The following is a 20,149-nucleotide window of genomic DNA, read 5'->3' as shown; positions in this document are numbered from 1 at the left end:
TAGGATGGAAATAGATGGAAAGGTTCATCCAAAACGGCGACCCCATATAAAAATGGTAACCAGCTGGGAAGAAGATGGGAGTAACTGGTCAACTTAGGTAAGAATGTGGGAAAGCCTTAATCAGGGAGATGAAGCAAGAAAGCCAACAGGACCATTGCCAAAATTGTGAAATAATAATTGTTTAAGACCAAAAGTTATAATGTGTGAAGAAATTTCCCAGCAATGCCTCTTTAGTGGAAATATAAAGGCTGCCTAATAACTTAAAAGATTTCCAAGCAATGCCTTTTTAGTGGAAGTCAAAGATGGCTGGTAACTTGAGAGATTTCCAAGCTATGCTTCCTTAAGGGATATAAAGGAGGCTGATAAATTTAAGATATCTTCAAGCAATGGACCTTTATGGAAGTAGAGGATGGCTGACGAAGTTCACTGTTTATGGAGTCTGAAATATGCACAAAAAATACGAAGTTCACTGTTTATGGAGTCTGAAATATGCACAAAAAATACGAAGTTCACTGTTTATGGACTCTGAAATATGCACAAAAAATACGAAGTTCACTGTTTATGGAGTCTGAAATATGCACAAAAAATAAGTCGAATACAGATACAGGGGTGACAGTGAAATATCAGCTTAAGTAAATAGATAGGCCAGAATTCATGGAGACAGCAGTCACCACCATAATTAAATCATGAAAGAAGTCTGTTAAAAAAATATTAATGAATAAAAACCGCACAATACTGCAGCTACAGTTCAATAGCTTCCCACATCTATGCTCTCTGGATATGTTTTTTACTTTATTTAAAAAAATAAAAAATACAATATTTACTTATTTCAACAATTAAAATGTTCAACACAAGAATTTGTTTGTAAAAATTTTCTCAATACAAAATTAATACTGACCATCTCACATAATTTAATCTACCCTTAAGAAAGCAAGAAGTTTAATTTTCAATAAGCTGCTCTGGATATTGGAACATTTCATTCCGACCATAGTACATTCACATCACTCTTGCATTTGATGTCTAGGCCAGTCCCTTACGACACTCCTGACTGGCTGTTAATAAGCCAATCACAGAGCTGGAAACTCAGTCTCTCTCGAGAGTTCACATAGGCAGGATGTACGTTCCACCTCTCCTGAGGGGTACTTTTGAAATACGTATCTGTCAGGAGAGGATGGAACATACATCTTGCCTATGTGAACTCTCGAGAGGACTGAGTTTCCAGCTCTGTGATTGGCTTATCAACAGCCAATCAGGAGCGTCGTAAGGGACTGGCCTAGACATCAAATGCACGGGTGAAGTGAATCTACTATAGTATCGTCGGGTAACGTAATTAGCCGTTTGGTCTCTTGAATTTGGTTGTAAGTTGTTATACCTGGATATGAATGTAATATGAAATTTAGGCCAAGCGCTGAGATCTATGACGTCCCACAGCGCTGAAAGGAAAATTGAGAGTAAAACGAGGAAAACCTCAAAGCAGTTGCACTATGAAACAATTGTATGGAGAGCGTGGCAAGAAAGATAGGAGAAAAAGAATATAAACGGAGGTACGTAAAAGGAATGAAAGGGGTTGCAGCTAAAAGCCTTAAAGGACGCTGCAAAGAGCCCAAGTAATGCCTTCAGTGTTAGTATACAAAACATACCATATGATGTCCTTACCTTGCAACCTAGTGAATAGTCACGGTACTTTTGGTTATTAACAGCAAAAATCTTATATCTACAATAGAAGTATATATATATATATATATATATATATATATATATATATATATATATTCATCCGAACTCATTTCATACTTTCCCAGAGAGAGAGAGAGAGAGAGAGAATATCTCATATAAAGCGTGCATCTAGTGTTAACAGAAAACTAGAACTGCTCTCGGAGGCACTCCCTGTATTATTATTATTATTATAATTATAATAATAATTATTATTAATAATTACTTAATTGTACATAAGGCGACATTTATTTAGAATAGTTTAAAAGCCGTTAACCTTTGGAAGTTTTAGTGTAGCATTATCGTGAGTAAGAAGGAAGAAAAAACTGAGAAAGTAACATAGTTTAAGCCAAAGGCCAAGCACCGGGACCCGTAAGGTCATTCAGCTCTGAAAAGGAAATTGAGAGTAGGTAGATGTTAAAGGTGTAACAAGTTGTACTATGAAAAAGCTGTTTGAATAGCAAGATGAAAAAATGATAATATGAATGGAGGTACAGTAAAAGGAACGAAAGAGGTTGCAGCTAGGGGCCGAAGGGACGCTGCGAAGGATCCTTTTAGTAATGCCTACGGGCAGCACTGACGGCGGCGGCGTCACGGCGCTCCCCTCCTACGGGGTGGAGAAAGTAACAAACGGATAACGAGCGATAAATCAGTATGTGCGTGCATGTGTTCACGGAAGCATCCAGAAAGACGGATCTACAATTCAACGCTGACAGAAATGAACGAATCTGGTACCGGTAGCGCGACAACGTGGCACCTCAAGTCCTCAACAGGACGTTGATGCTGGTGCTCTGAAAAGCGAATACCGCGGAGTAAGAAGGCTTTGGGTGGGGTCTCTCTCTCTCTCTCTCTCTGAAGGTGCCGATGGAGGTTTGCCCGTTCGAATAGGTTATGGAAGATGGCCAAACAGAATGTCTGTCGGCGGTGGTCTGAATCATTATCGCAATATTGATGAAAAAGCTAGGAACCATAGCTTCAAGCAATCTAGTCAGCAAGCTAACGATGACGATGTATAATGAAGTAAGACAGTTCTCTCTAGTACAAGTAAATGTGCATTCCCAATCCTCGTAACTTTAGACTTTAGTCAGGGGTAAATTTTGTTTGTTTGTTCTTGTTTATTGGATAAACGGCACACCGAACCTCACAACACGACTTTATTATCGAAGTACATCCGGGGAAGCGTCCATTATCCATGATTGGCAAGACATGGCAACCCTGCATTAGGTGACAGATTTTCACAACAAAGTTATACATTTTCATGTTGGTTTTAGAAGTATGATTCGTAAGTTAGAAGAACCAGTGTTCTTAGAACTAAAATTATACCTCTACCACTGTATTTCTGGTGAGCAACGTATTCCCATGCTTCTTTGAGCCGGCTAATGAAAACTTTACGGCAGTTATTAATACACGTTACTTCTTTCATAACGTGTTTATGACTCTTTAATCCCGATCTTCATGAGTTTTATTTTGGGTTAGGCTAATAATATTCTCTTACATCCGGCTAGTAGGGTAACACAGTTGTCGTTAGTTCTAAGAAGATAAAGCGGCAGTAAACAGTTCACATACTTCGTCAAGCTCGTGGTTGGTACCCCTGGTTAGATCTCTCAAGTCAGTAGAAGCGTGTTTGTGCGGTTCATCGAAAGCTGTTTAGTATTTTATTTGTAGTACAGAGTAATACACACATACACAAAGCACACACACACACACACTATATATATATATATATAGAGAGAGAGAGAGAGGAGAGAGTGTTTGTGTGTGTGTGTGTGTTGAGTCGTGTTATGTCGTATATCTGTTATAAGAATATCTATGTAGTTTACTAATTTCAAACTACTCGGCTTATTTTTATAGCCGAGTACGCACATGGCAATATGTAGCGGGTTCATTGACGGTCGATTTAAATCAAGTTTCACGGCATCCCTTTGTTGTACAATTTTGAAAAGAAAAAAAAAAGGGAATAACAGGTTGCGTGTAGTATTGAGTCAAAGTCCGTGGAAGTTATCAGCCTAATTTTAGTAGAACCCAAAATAGTGGAAAAGACTACAGTGCCACCACAGTAAGAGATAGAAAAGCGCGTTCTCGATAAAGTAAATTGGAGGGAAGGAAAGGGAGCGAGGCTAGGCATGAGAAGGGCAGGACGACGCCGACAATCGATGCACCGGGTTTTGCGCTCTATGTTGCCGGCAGACAAGGCCGCGAGTTGCCTACGCCGTCAGAGATGCCGGCGAAGCTTTTAGGGAGAAGACGAATCTTTTATGAACAACTTTCGATCGGCTGACAAGCATTATGTATTTATACGGATATATACATGAAAAGAAAATTGCGTCTTTAAAACTTGTAATAAGGTTTACCATCGCTTTATCAAATCAACCATGAGGCTTGCAAAGGACTTCGGTGTTTGTAGCCGTAACACAAGGTCTGCGGGAGACATGGAGCGCGAGTGTCGTCACTCTTATGGCGCGTATCAGTAGAGGTGGAAATGATGTAACTGCAAGGGCCTGGGTTTTACCCTGTAAATTTTAAGTTCATTTCTTAACTACACATCTATTTAAACTCACATACACTGCTCTTGAATCTGGCAAAGAAAACTTTCGAATTCACTGACACTAAATATTGACAATCGGATGAGTGGAAGAAAACAGGTTACTTCATGAAGTCTATATATTGACCCGTCGAAATTTTTCTTACCACAACATGCATTATGCGCATTTTGATGTGAAATGCCGTTATTGGCTACGTTTTTTCATATATGCATAATAATGCGCATGCGTGAAAATCACGCCTTCAAAAAGAACAGGAGGAAAATAAGCTGTATATTTTAGCTTTTGTTCGACGCATTTTCCTCATTTCGAATTGTGGCGGTTGGTGGTTTTTAGCAGACAACGCTGTGAAAGCTGGCTGCCCCTTGTGGTCTGGGAACATTGAGACCAAAATACGCTCAACACACTTGTCGACGAAGCCGAGTCCCGAGTGTCTCGCTCTCACTGCTGATTCCACTAAGGTCGAGAATTCAGCGCCACTTCATTGACGACATTTTGATATTGATTTACTCTTCTTAATTTCCTTAAGACGAATGTAGACTTTATTAGTTTAGTTAACGTTAACTTAGATACTTTGGAAGTTCACCTTATGAACCGTAATTCTGTATACGGAAACTGTAATAACTATGAAAATCAATGTTTACCGAATCTAACCTTAACTGTGCCCCCGATAGGGACGATTTGTGCGTGCTACGAATGCGCATATGCCCGTTTTTGTTCGTGTACACAAGGAAGGGTAACTAATTTAATCCTTAAGTATCTCTGAAATACAGTTCAATATAGTATTTTTAAGATTGATTGTTGTATGGTAACCTTTATTTACTTAACCTGAGAGGATATATTCGCTTTTACTGTAAAGTAAGTACGAGTGGCAGACATAACGCCCCGTAATCATTGAGCACCTTTTGAATATGCTGAGAATTTTAGGGACAAAATCATCCCACGAAGTTGGTGTATCGATGAATCATTATCTTCCATGAATGATTTACGAGCACAAAAAAGAAAGATGATAAACACAAGGTAATAAAGACACTGCTTTGTTTAGGGTTAGGAGCTTGTGAAACCATTTTTTATCCTTTCTCAGACAACTGTGACTTAATTCGTAATGTTCTTTACAAACTTGACTTAATTCATGAGTCAAGACTTGGTTAGCAAACGAGCGGAGCTGATGTGATAATGAATTTGAACTATGAAAAGCATCGGCCTTAAAACAACGGAAAATGTTACACAGCAGTAATTCGCCTGTCTGTAATGCTTTAGTTAACTTTGTATGATTAGCCTCGTGTATATCAGCGTGGACGTTGAACCATCCCGTTACAGCGTTCTCAAACGCAGTGTGGTGTGTAGGGACGCACTTTTATTTTTATTTATTTATTTATTTTTGCAGCTTATGGTACTATGGAAGAATAACATTTTACATAAAACATTGTATGGGATGACTAGGGCCGCGCAACATCACTTCCTATACGTTGTGTTTTGCGAATATCTGTTGTCGAGTTATCTCAGGCACCTGGTTGTTATGCCATGCGCCGGGTGGTGATCATGTCACTATTCTAAACCTTGACTTTACACAACCTTCAGTTGATAGATCCAGTATGGGGGCTACATTCGTGCACACATTCCTGTGCATATATATATGTAGGGGGGGGGGTGTCATATTTACATTGACGGTGTCAGTTTCATCTCTTTAGCAATGTAAAAGTGCACTCTGCAAAGCCAGTCAGTGACAATCATTGTATTAATGTGGCTCCATAGAAATGCCCTTTTCTTTAAATACATATGACTAGAATGAAGTTCAACTCATACGTGCACGTTGCGCCTGTTTCATTCATGAGACATTTTACCTGCCCTGTTGGCATTCTGATTCATAAGCTGATATGTAACTTTTTATTTTTTTCATTTTTAAAGCTGCTTGGTCCATTAACCATATCTAATAGCTACACATAATTAAGTGTGCGGAGGACACTGCTGCCCTTCCTGACCAATAATTTAAATCCAGGGTACAGTTATATTTTCTTTCTCTTTCTTTCCATTCACTGTCGAAATTCATGTTCAAGATTTTCAATGGAAAACATTTCCAAAAAAATTAAGATTTGGAGCAGTAAAAGTCCACTTATGCCCCAAGGTAGTCTTCTGGATGTGGGCTGTGACTAGGTCCTCCAAGCATTGTTGACTAAATCCTCTTGTGGTTATAAGTTATACAGCACATATGATTGAGATCCATGCAGTAGTAAAATTACACAGATTATACAAATAAGCTTTTCGACGCCTTCATTAATGCCCTCAGTTAATTAAGAAGACTGGTGGGGAGGGCCCAAATTGTGGTCAACAGATTCGCAGGTATGGTTCCAATTAATAACTAATATTAAAGGTGTGTATATATATATATATATATATATATATATATAATATATATATATAGAAATTGTTGTAATACAATAGAGGTAAAATGAGAATATACTTGCAACCTGTTATAAAAAGAAGTTTATTTAGAAAATGAATCACAAACGGGAAAAAGTAGCGTAATTCGTCAGTTCGGTGGTTAAATCTTGAAAGTATGGACAAGTGTATGTATTATATATGGATCTACTACAATCTTTAACAATAACTGGGATATGATGATGGTTTTTAAAAGGAAATTTGAATTGCTAAGAATTTTTATAAAATATAGATTACACGCAATATTATTTTGTAACAAAGGTGTATTTAACTTTAATTTAATTTTATTTTTATTCTACTGTATTTAAGATAAGTTCTATGTAAATAATGTAGAGAATTTTGTTATATTTTCATAATAAAAGATAAAAAAAATTAGATCAATCATCATTTCCTCGGATGATTTACTTCGATACCTATGAGAACTAATGAATATTTTTGATGAATCCCAGGTAGTCAGAAAAACTTGCTTGCGGTGTAATCAGCAGGCCAGCTTTTCAGTATGGGTCATTTTATATATAACATTGGCCTTTTGTGATTTAGACCTACTGAGGTCACTTGTCGAGTACCTGATACAACGGGCTTCACCGAATGGCATTCCACAGGGCGATAATCCAGTCAGTGCACCTCATAGTGTGTACTGTAGGCATTAATTGAGGTTCTTCGCACCGTCCCATCAGCCCCTAGTCGCAACCCCTTCCATTCCTAATTACTGTACCTCCGTTTATATTCTCTTACTGTCCACCCTCTCGTAACTATTTGTTTAATAGTGTAACTACCAGGTTTTCTTCCCGTTACATTTTTTAAACCTTTTTACTTCCAATTTCCGTTTTGGTGCTGAATGACCTCATAGGTTACAACCCTTGGCCTTTGGCCTAAATTTTGTATTCCATTCCACTCTGTGGTAACAAACCATTACATTTTATTTAAGCGATCACCTGACAAATTGAATTTTCCACATTGCTCTGTTCATTGTCGCGACGCCAGTGAAACCAGAACATGAAATGTAATGCTGGGTCCCAAAAATGCCCGACCTCACTGAAAAGCGCCACGGGTAGGTCGCTACCAAAAGCCTCTGGGGCTATGTCACTGGTTCTCTCTTCGGTGGCCGCGAGTTCGAATCTCGGTCGTTCCACTGAGGGGTGAGAGAGGTGTATTTCTGGTGATAGAAGTTCACTGTCGACGTGGTTCGGAAGTCACGTAAAGCCGTTGGTCCCGTTGCTGAATAACCGCTGGTTCCATGCAACGTAAAAACACCATACAAACAAACAAACAACCCCTTGTATTCAAACAACCACTGGTCTTTCAAGTTAAATGATAACTTCACTACTCTTGATGGCGCATTGTTAGTGCAAGAAGCAACCGAACAGTGCACATTGAACCTTTTTTTTTATATATCTTGCACTTAACCATTATTTATCTGCAATGGTTAGTCGCTCTTTTTTTGTACCATCTCACTTTTCTCACTAAGGCTTTCGATATAATTTTTTTCATTCTTTGGGCGTTAAATATTTTCCAGCCGGACAGTTATATTATGTAAACATCTGATCATCAGACGCACATAAAAACCAAGGTCTAGAATCTAGACCTTGTAAAAAACTAACGCACGCGCGTGCCACCCACACCCACACACACATATATACATGTGCATATGTATGTATATATATTACATATATATAAATGAACCTTGGTCTCTTTGTATAACATATTCTTCAGAGCAGCGACAGGAAAAGCAAATTGTTATGACTAAGTATACTTGAGTTACAAAAATACCTCGTTAGATTGAATTTTATCGGAGAAGGAACTCCATCAGTTCACCCGGCTATAAATGAATACCAGCAACAGCTGGGATCCACAGATCAAACTCTGTGAGAGGAAAAAAGCAGTGGGTGGAGAAAAAAGTTAATATAGGTATCTAATACACACACACACACACGAGAGTGGATGTGCAGTATTTTCATATTTAAATATAAAATGAGTGTGTTTAACAATCTTAAAAATTATATCACATTTTAACATGGTGGGGGGAAAAAACCCTGAAAACTAGCATGGATGGATGGTGGTTTTCTTATATTTATCTACCTTTATCCTTAATCTTATGTGGCATATCCGCATATTCCTGAAAACTTACCTTTTTTTTCATATTGCTGCTAAACTTTGAATGGTCGAAGTTCATCCATAGATGTCATCTCTTCGTCTTTCTTCATCTTCAAAGTTATTTTCTCCTCCTCATATAGAAAATCATCCAGGGACTCCTCCTTAATATCTATTTCTGCTTTCAGCTGATCCCATTCTGTATCTTTTGACTGGGGACCTTCCCCGCCCAGCTCATGTCCAGTTTGAACTGCCATTTCACAAACATTCCTGTGACCTCCATCGTCTTGACAGTTAGTTCCTTCCACTTTGACACATGTAGCCTCTGGGTTTGTTTGTAGCTGGGGGTTTGTTTCTTCATCCCTTGCAGTGTGTTCGCTGGTAGAAAAGAGAAAAAAAGATAACATTTATTTAAATTATTCAAAAAGCTCAATAGGTATATGTAAAGTGAGCTCAGTGTACCAATGGACATCACCAGATGAAGCTATCCACAAGATTCCATAAAAATTATGATTGGAGACGAATCGTTGAAAAGGTGAAAATGAATAATCAATACAAGTATATGATCAGGAAAACAATGGAGTGGCATGCTGGGAAGGAGATGGATGGTAAATGTGTTAGTGTTAACCCTTTAAAGTCCACCCTAGTTTGTATGGGAAATTTTAAACAATCCTTTTAGTATTGTATCTTGTGTATTTTTAAAACACATGGCTACCTCTGGCGAGTTTAGGCTGGACCTTGCTCATCCCATATGGGATCTCTTGGACCATAACGGTAAACTTTTTCAAGTTGGTACTAATGCTGATTTGCCCTCAAATAATATGATTCTTATGGATTAATAACTTAACTTTTGTTCCAGTGTATAACAGAAACACAGAGATAGTTTAACTATTTAATTAAAACAGTAAAAAAATACACAAACTATAACATTTACTCTATTATAATTGTGTAGAAAAATACTGAAAATAGAAACGTACACACACACTTCGAAACCTTATGAAATGCAGCAAAGCAATTCCTATTACCAGTGAGACAGAGGGCTACCTTGCACTCCTCGCACATCCAGCAGGATCTGTGGATGTAGCCTGAAACAGAACAGACCTTGCAGGTCTGCCTCATACTGACATGCTTTGGCATGTATAGGGAAGTGGCATTCTGGTGTGACTTGATACATGCCAAAACTGCCTGTTGGCCCCGTTTAGGCATAGGGAAATCTCTGGTGCCAAGAGAATTCCTGGTGCTTTTGATGGTCGATGTCTTGAAGCTTTTGAGCCAATTGGAGATATCCAGACGGAAGTCCTTGAGGGTCTTTCAGTTAGTCTGCAAAGCCAAGCAATCCCTCTTATACAAATCCAAGAGTTGCAGATGATCAAATCAAGGAGGTAAGCAAAGGGCCTCATGTAGTACCTCTTTTCTTTGAAGTGGGTCTTGTAGAGGTGGGTCAGTCACTCTTGTCAGTGCCACCCATGCGGTTGTTGTACATCTCGATGACAGACGAGCAAGGAATTGGAACCTTCTTCTTGGCTGCCCTGTCATACCGCTCCACTGTACCCATGGGCTCAATACCAACATCAGTGGACAAGATTGTCACAATGCTGTTGTCCTTCCATCTTGTGACAATGATGCCATCAGAAGAGATGTAGTCCAGCGTGCCCCATTTTGTCGACTTCTTGTCCATCTCTTTTACAGGCTTCAGGGGAGGATGACCAACTCTGTTTTCCCTGGCAGTGCCCACATACCGATCTCAGGTACTTGGTCAATCCTATACTGGTAAAGTAGTTGTCTGCATACACGGGGTCCTTAATGGTCTTGACTAAGGTGACAACAGACTTTGTAGTCACAGGCATGGGTTTCTCCTCTTCAGATAGTGGAGTATGGGGACTCACAAAGGTTGTCTCTTCTTGGTACATAAGAATATCATGCACAAATCCATCCATGCTGGAGCGGCAGAACAGCTTGTAGCCCCACTTGTCAGGTTTCATGGCTACATACTGGCGAAGGTTACCAGCCCTTGTGCCCTTATAGGCGACCATCACTTCATCAATGGAGTAGATAGGAGTCTCGGGTATCTTCAGGAACTCTCTGGTGACCTTGGTGAAGGGGACCCTCACTTTGAAGAACCGATTTTGGGAGGCTGCTGCCTGGTCATTGTCGTTGATGTGAAGGGAAGAATGAATTTCCTATAAGCGGTTCTTGAACATGAAGTCTGCAGCTTGAGGAATCCTGGTCTTCATGGCCCAGAAGTCGACTATGCTAGGGAGAGGAACCAGGCGCATGTACACGATGAGGCTAAGGAAGACTATGAGATCCTCCTCTGACATGTGGAGGTTGCTGACCACATCCTTCTGTCTTGCATACAGGTTGGATTGGAACACAATGTGTTCCCTCACTTCAGCGGTAAAGAAATGGGAGAAATATTCATAAGGCTCCCTCAAAAAGTCCGGCTGTGGGTGAATGTAGTTGGGCAGGGCCTGGACATCAATGTCCTCCTCCTACCATTCATCACCACAAGGCCTCTTAAGGCCCCCCATGCATTGAATGATTGTCTGAACAATTGTCTGAACTACTGCCTGTATTGTTCACAAAAACACTGTGTATGGGTTTGTCTGAATGCAAAAGTGGGTGGAGCTTCGTGTCTGAACAATCTTGGCAGGGATCTGTCACAACCAGGTTGCTGGCTTACAACTTAAGTCTGTCATACACAGATAGTTCAATGTATGGGTTTGTCTGCCGATATAACACTATCGCACGCGTCTCTTCCAGAGATGATGCCATGTCTTCTCGAGACAAAATCTTTGTTCAGACTGAAATCGGTGCAGAGATCATTCATACTGTATGAATAGTGTGTTCAGTGTATGGGGGCCTTTAGGCTCAACCTTAGCTTCCTCTTCCACAGGTGTCTCCTGAGGGACAACTACATTGACCTTGCGAGCTGAAACAAGAAAAAAGCAACATTAGTGAAACAGTAAATGAATCATGAAATATATGTATGCGCTGGCAGTGAGCATGTGTGTGTGTGAGCATGGGTGTGTGTGCCAGGGTGTGTATGCGCCAAAATCAAATAAGTTTAGAAAAACTCATTGTTTAAAAACCATTTAAAGAGCAAAAAAATTTAAAGGACCCTTGTAACAACAAGACTTTTAAAACTATTCTTAAAACAAATTTTGCTCTCTCTCTCTCTCTCTCTCTCTCTCTCTCTCTCTCTCTCTCTCTCTCTAAGTATGTCTCATACTAACCTCTAGAGGTAGGAGGGTCAAAGTCATCCTCCTGAGCAAGGCCTTCGTCAGGAACATAGGTAGGGTAGTTGTCATCACTGTCAATGTCCAAAGGGCTCACATCAACATTGCTTCCTTCAGTGTCGTCAGGGGCTACCCATGGTGTACATTCCTGAACCTCCAATGCAGCATTACGATGGCCATAAAACATACGGCTGTAAATCTTAAAAAAAAATTAAGATTCATGTAATGAAAAAAATGTAACTTTGCCTATCATTCACTCCCTTGTAAGATAATAATTTATATGCACATAAGCGTAACATCTCTAAATCATCACTATTATTTCTAGAAATAATGTAAAAATTATTCACAATTGTAGAAAACAAGCACTAAAAAAACTTGTTAGGTGTTGTATTCTGGCGGCTGGTTGTGAGATCTATACTTATTTCATTAGTCACTATGACACTTCAGTAACACTATAGCACTTCAAATCCACATCAAAAGGAAGGCATATCACTAGGCTTCACAATTTCACAGTCACTGTGTACTTACCATGAATATGAAAGTCGGGGAGGGGTCCCGTGAAGCTCAGTGGCATGATCGGTATGGTCTTGGCCTGCCACTTCGGTGGTTGCGAGTTCGATTCTCGGGCATTCACTTAGGGGTTAGAGATGTGTACTTCTGGTGATAGAAGTTCACTCTTGACGTGGTTCGGAAGTCACGCAAAGCCGTTGGTTCCGTTGCTGAATAACCACTGGTTCTATGCAATGTAAAAACACCATGCAACGTATAAACACCATACAAACAAACAAACAGACATGTGTTGACGATTTTCCAACCAGAGCATGACTGAGGTGTCTTTTGAACACCCTACAGTTTTGGTGGAGGCAGGCGGCTTGTGATTGGTTGATTTGAAGAGCAGAGGAGTTGCTAAAGCTCAATTTCATACATGTTTAAACTTGTGAGCTTCCACTACCACAAGGTAGCAGTTTTAAAGACCCTGCTTCGGATCTTTGGTCGTTAAAGGGGTAAAATGAGCTCATTGGACCTATGGACATCACCAGTTGAAGCTATCCACAAAATTCCATAAAAATTATGATCAGAAACGAATCGTTGAAAATGTGACAATAATCTTTACAAGTATTATCAGAAAGACAATGGAGTGGCATGCTGGAAAGGAGATGGATGGTAAATGTGTTAGTGCTAAGAACACTGAACTGGATGGAGTGCATGGGGGTAAATAAAAGTTAGTGATGGAGTCACAGCCACTGCAGGGAGTGTTTTGGAATATTAAGTGTAGGAATAACAAATATCAGCAGTAAGCAGTCAGAAGACGACAAAAGCCAATTAGTGAAGGATAAAGGTAGATTGTCTCGAATGCAGTTGTAGAGCAACAGATAAGATCCATAGCAGCATACAAGAGGAAGGATTGGGAAGTCAAGGACAAAGGTAAATACGGTGGAAATGTATGTTAAACCTTATGAAAGGTAAAGAAGGGAGAAAACGAAATGAATTTAGCAAAGGGGATCATACAACAAAATAAGCACAGGGATACATCCTCTGTGATGAGAATTCAAATGTGTATGCATGGGGGAAAGATTTTTAAGCAGTTTTGAATGTAGTGGTCTGAATGATGCAAGAACAGAAGTGGTTTGTTTATAATTCAAGAATACAAATCAAAATGGCAGATGAGGATGTTAGGAGGGCAGTTAAGAGGTTGCAGAGCGGAAACATAGAAGGGCTGATGAGGTTACCTCTGAGTTGTTGCAACTGCAACATGGTGCTGAAAGTATGATTGAGTAGCTGGCCAGGAATGGAATATGTCTGAATTAGCCGAGTAAAGGTGGCAGAGGTGGCTGAGAATTATAGGGCCATGTATTACCATTGCAGATTTACATCAACCGTGCATGTGATGTCTAGGTCAGTCCCTTACGACACTCCTGATGGCTGTTGATAAGCCAATTACAGGGCTGCAAACTCTCAGTCTCACTCGAGAGTTCACATAGGCAGGATGTATGCTCCACCTCTCATGAGGGATATGTCTTTCACCAGTATCCCTCAGGACAGGTGGAACATACATCTTAACTATATGAACTTTCTCTAGAGACTGAGGGTTTCCAGCCCTATAATTGGCTTATCAATAGCCAATCAGGAGCGTCATAAGGGACTGGCCTAGGGATTAGATGCACTGGTGATGTGAATCTACTATACATTTCATTTTCAGGTAGTTGTCAATGGAAAAATTACACTTATGCCTAAACTTATGATATTGAATCTAGAGTTTCCAAAACGTTTCATTGAAAAAAATGTCTGAGCTAGGCAGTTAAAGTAATAGCTGCTCTTTGTGCAGCAGACACTAATACAGTCAGTGTAGTTTCAGATTTTATTCCAACCTTCAAACTAATAAACAATAATTACTATTTTTTTTGCTTAAGCTAACTCATTTCTACCCCCATACCATTTACTAGAATAAAAGATTATTTTCTATACATCCGATTTTTTTTTCACTAATAAATTTCATCATCTAGCATTTTCATTCTTTCAAAAGCAAGTTTTATTTCTAATATTTGAACATTGTCTCTGAATCTCATACATCTTTACATCCAATCCAAACAGGACCGTTGTTTCTTATTTTCAGAGAAAATGTTCAAGAAGAAAGTGGTGCAATATCACAGCAAAGTCTTTGGATTTTCAGAGAAAATGTTCCAGAAGAAAGTAGTGCAATATCACAGCAAAGTCTTTGGATTTTCAGAGAAAATGTTCCAGAAGAACGTGGTGCAATATCACAGTAAAGTCTGTGGATTTTCAGATAAAATGTACCGTGGTTTAGGAGGGTCTCTTGCTGTTCTTTAACTTCAAAGTAGGAAACTAAAGAAAATTTCAAAACAATAACGAAATTTTTGCAGATAATACGTATCCTGAAGGTTTTTGTGATTTTTTAAAGGTTGCCCTTTTTATTATCTCGGATCCCACAAGGATTCCTAAGACAAATTAATAAATATTAAAATCGAATTAGTAATTTGTTTTGAGAAGTCATCCGTGGAATCTGAGATAAACAAATAAAAAAATTGGCAACATTGATAAAATACAAACCTAAAGGGAATAGATGTATTATCTGCATAAATTTCTTTATATTTTTGCCTTTTTCTTATCTTTAGCATGATTTTCGGTGTCTACGTAGTCTCCTTTGTTTTTATTTCCGTGTCCACACACACAACAGTGAACCTTTTCCAGCACAAACTTTCGTGTGGGGTTTCTTCAGTGCTGGAAAGGGCCTGGAATCAAGAAAGACAGGGCCACTGAGGCCTCTTGGTGCAGAAATGACCAGCCATGATGTGATGGGCTTTATCTGCCAATCAAAATTGGTTTCAGAGGATTTCAAAACTCATTGTTCGGTAGGTCCTGATTTTTTCCAGAAGTCGCTGGCGCTTCGCATCTCAAGTGTCGTGTCTATAACCAGTTGTGCATTTTATCAGTCCCAAACTGTACATAACTTCTAATGAATAAGGTCAGCTGAGACCTCATATGTTTTTTAAGACGACAATTACGCATATCAAGAACATGTTTCACATTGTACTTACATTCAAACCCTGATTTCTCTCTTTTTTTCCTGGATAAGTCCATGGTATGCAAACACTGCACTCAATATAAAAAAAAATGATCCTTTACAAGAATAGAATAGAATATAGAATTTAGGCCAAAGGCCAAGCGCTTGGACCTATGAGGTCATTCAGCGCTGGAACGGAAATTGACGGTAAAAAGGTTTGAATGGTGTTACTGGAGGAAAACCTGTGAATCACACTTGTTAGGAGAGGGTTGAGGAAAGTAAGATGGAAGAAGGAGACTATGAACGGAGGTACAATAAAAGGAATGAAAGGAGTTGCAGCTAGGGGCCAAAGGGGCGCTGTAAAGAACCTTAAGTGATGCCTACATTGCGCCATATAAGGTGCACTGACGGCACTATCCCCCCAGACGGAGTCCTTACAAGAATTCGGCCAAATTGCCTTCAAATATTTCTTGGTTTCCCACTGTCCCTTGAGGTCTTTCTGACGCGGAAAACTATTGGGAAAGTATACGCCAGCATGCTTTTTCGTGGCTGCAACATCCTCATCCTTTGCGAGTTTGCATTCCATTATTTTTTTACCTTCCAACGCGTGTTCAGCATATTTGTGACGTCAGCAAGTACTTTGAAAAACTCATCATGGAGGGGAAAAAATAAAAAATAAAACGGGAATTCCGAGGCGGAACATTGCGTGGATCAACATTTCGGGTTGTCCATATGATTCCTGGGATACAACCCCCCCCCCCCCCCCCCATTCACCTCTCCAGGCTGGTGACCTTGTGCACCTTATGCTCCCCGTTATATTCAGCTCCACGCTTGCTTATTTTAGTGTTATTGACTCTTGCTCTGCTCCCCAGTACGCACATCATCATTATTCTATTCACTTTAGTCACTATCCGTCCGTATTTTTATTATTATTCAGAAGGTAAACCCCCTTTTCAGATGGAAGAAATCTGCAGGGACCGTTGACTTGAAATCCAAGAAGTAACAGAAGATAATACAAAATACAGAAAGAAGAGGTCAGTTATTAGAAAAGAAAAACGGTCATGAATTTCATAGACGAAAAGATACAGATAAAAATAAATGATCATCAGATACTGCCATATACTGTGGTTGCAGTACTTCCCCTGTAGTATTGCTTGTTTCTTTGATGATCTTATGCAGTGCAGTCTTCCCAGTGCGAAGCTGGAACCTAAGGGAAGCAAAGGATTCTCCGGTAGCAACATGTCTGGAAAAAATGTTATATAACAAGCATTAACTACCATTTACTGGAGGAGAGAGAGAGAGAGAGAGAGAGAGAGAGAGAGAGAGAGAGAGAGAGAGAGAGAGAGAGAGAGAGAGAGAGAGAGAGCCTTACAGGGACGAATGGGATCCAGAGGAAATCCTATATAAAAAACATTGTTTTATCATGCTTTTCGCAGAAACTCAATGCAAGGAAAAATGGCATCACCTACTGAGGAATTTTATGTGAGAAAGGAGGACTAGTATCAAGCCATCTGGATCAGCCACAGCACAACAAAGAAGTGGGTATTTTATGATGCTATGGAATTCCTCATCCCCTATGTAACGCCACGAGTAACATCATCTAGTAGTGTACCAACACTGCCTGATGAGGACCAAAGTTCTTTAGATGTTACACCTGACGAATCATCCTCTGCTGTCCCGGATGCACCTGATAATGCATGTTTTCAAGAAATAACAATGTAGACGTCCGTGAAGACCAAAGAAACCTCGCGCTAACAGAAGACCTCCCTGAGACTGTACACATGAATTTGATATGCAGATCCTGGGGAAGTTGCAGAAGCTTCGTGCACAAGCAGCATGTCAAGATGAAAACGATCCAGATCCTCAGTTCCTGTTGCGTCTTCTTCCCCTAATGAAACCATTGTCGCCAGGTGACAGACAGTCTTGACATCAAAATGTTAATACACGACGAAGCCTTTCGAAGGAAGCTCTTCGAAGCTCTTCAATCGCACTAACACCCACTGCGGTTACTGGTCTGAGCAACACACACACATCAACACCATCCATCTCCTGCTAGCGCTAATAATTCCGAGTACACTTACCTTGTGAGAGGTAGCTCTAAAGCAGAACATGACTTCCTTTTACAATAAACACATCGAGGAATAATTAGTGCATTTATTTGTTTTGCTGTATTTACAACCAAAAATAAAGAACGTCAATGTTTTACCGTCTTCACATCCAGAAATATAAGTTCATTTATCTGGTATTGTATTCACAGCCGTCAGAAGTAGAGGATGCCTATTTATCTTTTTTTTTTTTTTTTTTTTTTTTTTTTTTTACACCTAGTAATAAAGGATGTCTGTTTATCTTTTGATTTGATGTAGCACTGCATGAAGCACTCGATCTACTACCTGCTTACAGACTATATATTTTCAATAATCCACTTCTTACCATAGAAAAATGGCCATTCTTTCCTCAACTGAAAGTGCACGTCAGTAATTGGTGTTTTGCTTTCTTATGTAGGGTACCACTTTACTCCACTAACATTTTAAATGGTGCGGTTGTCATTCTGAAGACGTCATAAAACTCCACTGGATTGTTTATCAAGTCTGGGACTAGGTGTCCGAAGCTTCCAAACTCTGGCCTTTTAGCATTCATCTCATCTTTGACGCCTATACCTACTCCGCAGCCTCAGCCACAGCAGCACCGATATTTCAGCAAGAGCATATACGTCCGACTCAGTCAGTGGGAATGGCGCCGAGTCAAAATGACTCGAGCCATATGACTCGTCTTGACTGACTTTGAATTGAAAAAGTCTGATATTGAAGTTCCTGACGATGTTGCTATAAAAAATATTGTTTTGTTTACGTTTTATTGACACTTCAAAGATCACATTTAAAAAAAATCCCATTTAAAAAAAAATCCAGACGGTGTGTTAGACCTACGTTCTTGATGGTTCTCACCACCACGTTTCCTCAGATGACGTAGGTGCACAGAAGAGGCTTAAAATTGGGGAGCTTTTGTTGTTGTTTAAGATTAAGCTGGCTTTATGCCAGCACGGGCTCTTGCTCAAGAGCAACCCGTAGTTGGGGAACTGTCTGGCTGACCTGTTGTTCCTGTTGTTCTATCTGGACCGTGACGCAGCCTAAGGTCTTGCTGACATTGTTCAAGTCGAGTGTGTTTTGTTTTAAATGGTCCTTTCTGTAATTATACTGAAATATAGTTAGAAGCGATTAAGTCTGGTTCCATTTTTCTCATCTCAGTCGTAATGCTACTGTTAACTTCAAAATCAGTCGGAGTGCGCACCCATTTCACGTTTAAATTGAGTAGGTACCTAGGTCAGAGTTCATCTTAAAATCGAATCACCTTAAAAATATATATCAACGAGATTCCTTACAATAACATGTGGGGCCATGTTGCCACCGGTGGTACTCGCAACCACACCAGTGGGTAATAATAATAATAATAATAATAATAATAATAATAATAATAATAATAATATTATTATTATTATTATTATTATTATTATTATCAATAGGTCGTCATCTGGATTTACCCCACAAATTTTCACTTTTTCCCTTGAATGACCCGCCCCTGCATAAAATCACACTGAATTCGATCGATAACTTTTTATCCAGATATTGTGACGCAAAAAATAAAATAAACTAAAAGGAATAATACTTAACAATAATATAGGGTCTGCTTCCGCATTCGGATCCGTCCGAAAATGTAATCAACTCTCCCTCTGGCCATAGCCTGCCCCTACGTCATATTTCAGCCATATTAATTAATTAACTTTTTTTTTGTTTTTTAAGCCAGTCACAAATCCACCCGAAATCTAGATCCCACAAAAATCATGACCCATCTTCAAATCTAATCAACCCTTCCTTGGCTTATGGGTCACCTTTTGGCAATATTTGATTGGACCCACTTTTTTTTTGGGGGGGGGGGGAGGGAGGGGTGGCACCTTGTTGCATAGCCGGAGAAGAAAGCCATGTGGTGCGTATTTTATACCTCAACATCGGATTTACTTTTCTTTGGCCCATGGGCCCAAAATTTTATTTAATTCTTCTCAAAACTGATTGAGATTTATGGAGGGAGAGAGAGAGCAAAAACAGGGCTGATGCCCATAGGCCTACGCCCTACAAAATTTGATTTAAATCCTTCCAAAACTGATTGAGATAACGTATGCAGAGAGAGAGAGAGAGAGAGAGAGAGAGAGAGAGAGAGAGAGAGAGAGAGAGAGAGGGGGCGCGAGGCCCATAGGCCTACGCCCTATAAAATTTGATTTAAATCCTTCCAAAACTGACTGAGATAGCTTATGCACACACACACAGATCAAGCAGAAGCCGGGATAAGCAGAGGGTTTACCAAGGTAAAAAGGATACGGTCCTGTCAAATGCTTCCTTTGACACTGCATTTAAAAAAGACAAAGTCGGGTTAATTTCGCAACGCAAGTGCACAAATACTTCAAGGTTAATTTCGCTACGCAAGTGCACAAATATTTCAAGGTTAATTTCGCTACGCAAGTGCACAAATATTTCAAGGTTAATTTCGCCACGCAAGTGCACAAGTATTTCAAGGTTAATTTCGCTACGCAAGTGCACAAATATTTCAAGCAGTCT

At 39.6% G+C, this 20,149-nt stretch overlaps 2 protein-coding genes across 6 annotated transcripts in view; one reads left to right on the top strand and one right to left on the bottom strand.

Moving 5' to 3' along the window:
• Positions 1-20,149, bottom strand: part of LOC135216111 (tigger transposable element-derived protein 1-like) — a 128,128-nt gene that overhangs the window by 3,034 nt on the left and 104,945 nt on the right. The window contains exons 2-3 of one of the 2 annotated variants that reach the window (XR_010314809.1): positions 8,821-9,161; positions 8,463-8,555 (exon numbers count right to left, since the gene is read on the bottom strand). Coding sequence is in view for 1 of the 2 variants with exons in the window: in XM_064251151.1 (XP_064107221.1) it covers positions 8,840-9,161 (322 nt within the window). In the remaining variant the exon portion in view is untranslated. The remainder of the gene's footprint in view (positions 1-8,462; positions 8,556-8,820; positions 9,162-20,149) is intronic. The other variant, XM_064251151.1, reaches the window with a different exon arrangement.
• Positions 1-20,149, top strand: part of LOC135216112 (uncharacterized) — a 213,128-nt gene that overhangs the window by 90,318 nt on the left and 102,661 nt on the right. The gene's annotated exons all lie outside the window — the stretch shown is intronic.

Source organism: Macrobrachium nipponense, chromosome 6 (assembly GCF_015104395.2).
Source record: "Macrobrachium nipponense isolate FS-2020 chromosome 6, ASM1510439v2, whole genome shotgun sequence".
Classification (NCBI taxonomy): domain Eukaryota; kingdom Metazoa; phylum Arthropoda; class Malacostraca; order Decapoda; family Palaemonidae; genus Macrobrachium; species Macrobrachium nipponense.
This window is presented reverse-complemented; position numbering and strand designations above follow the sequence as displayed.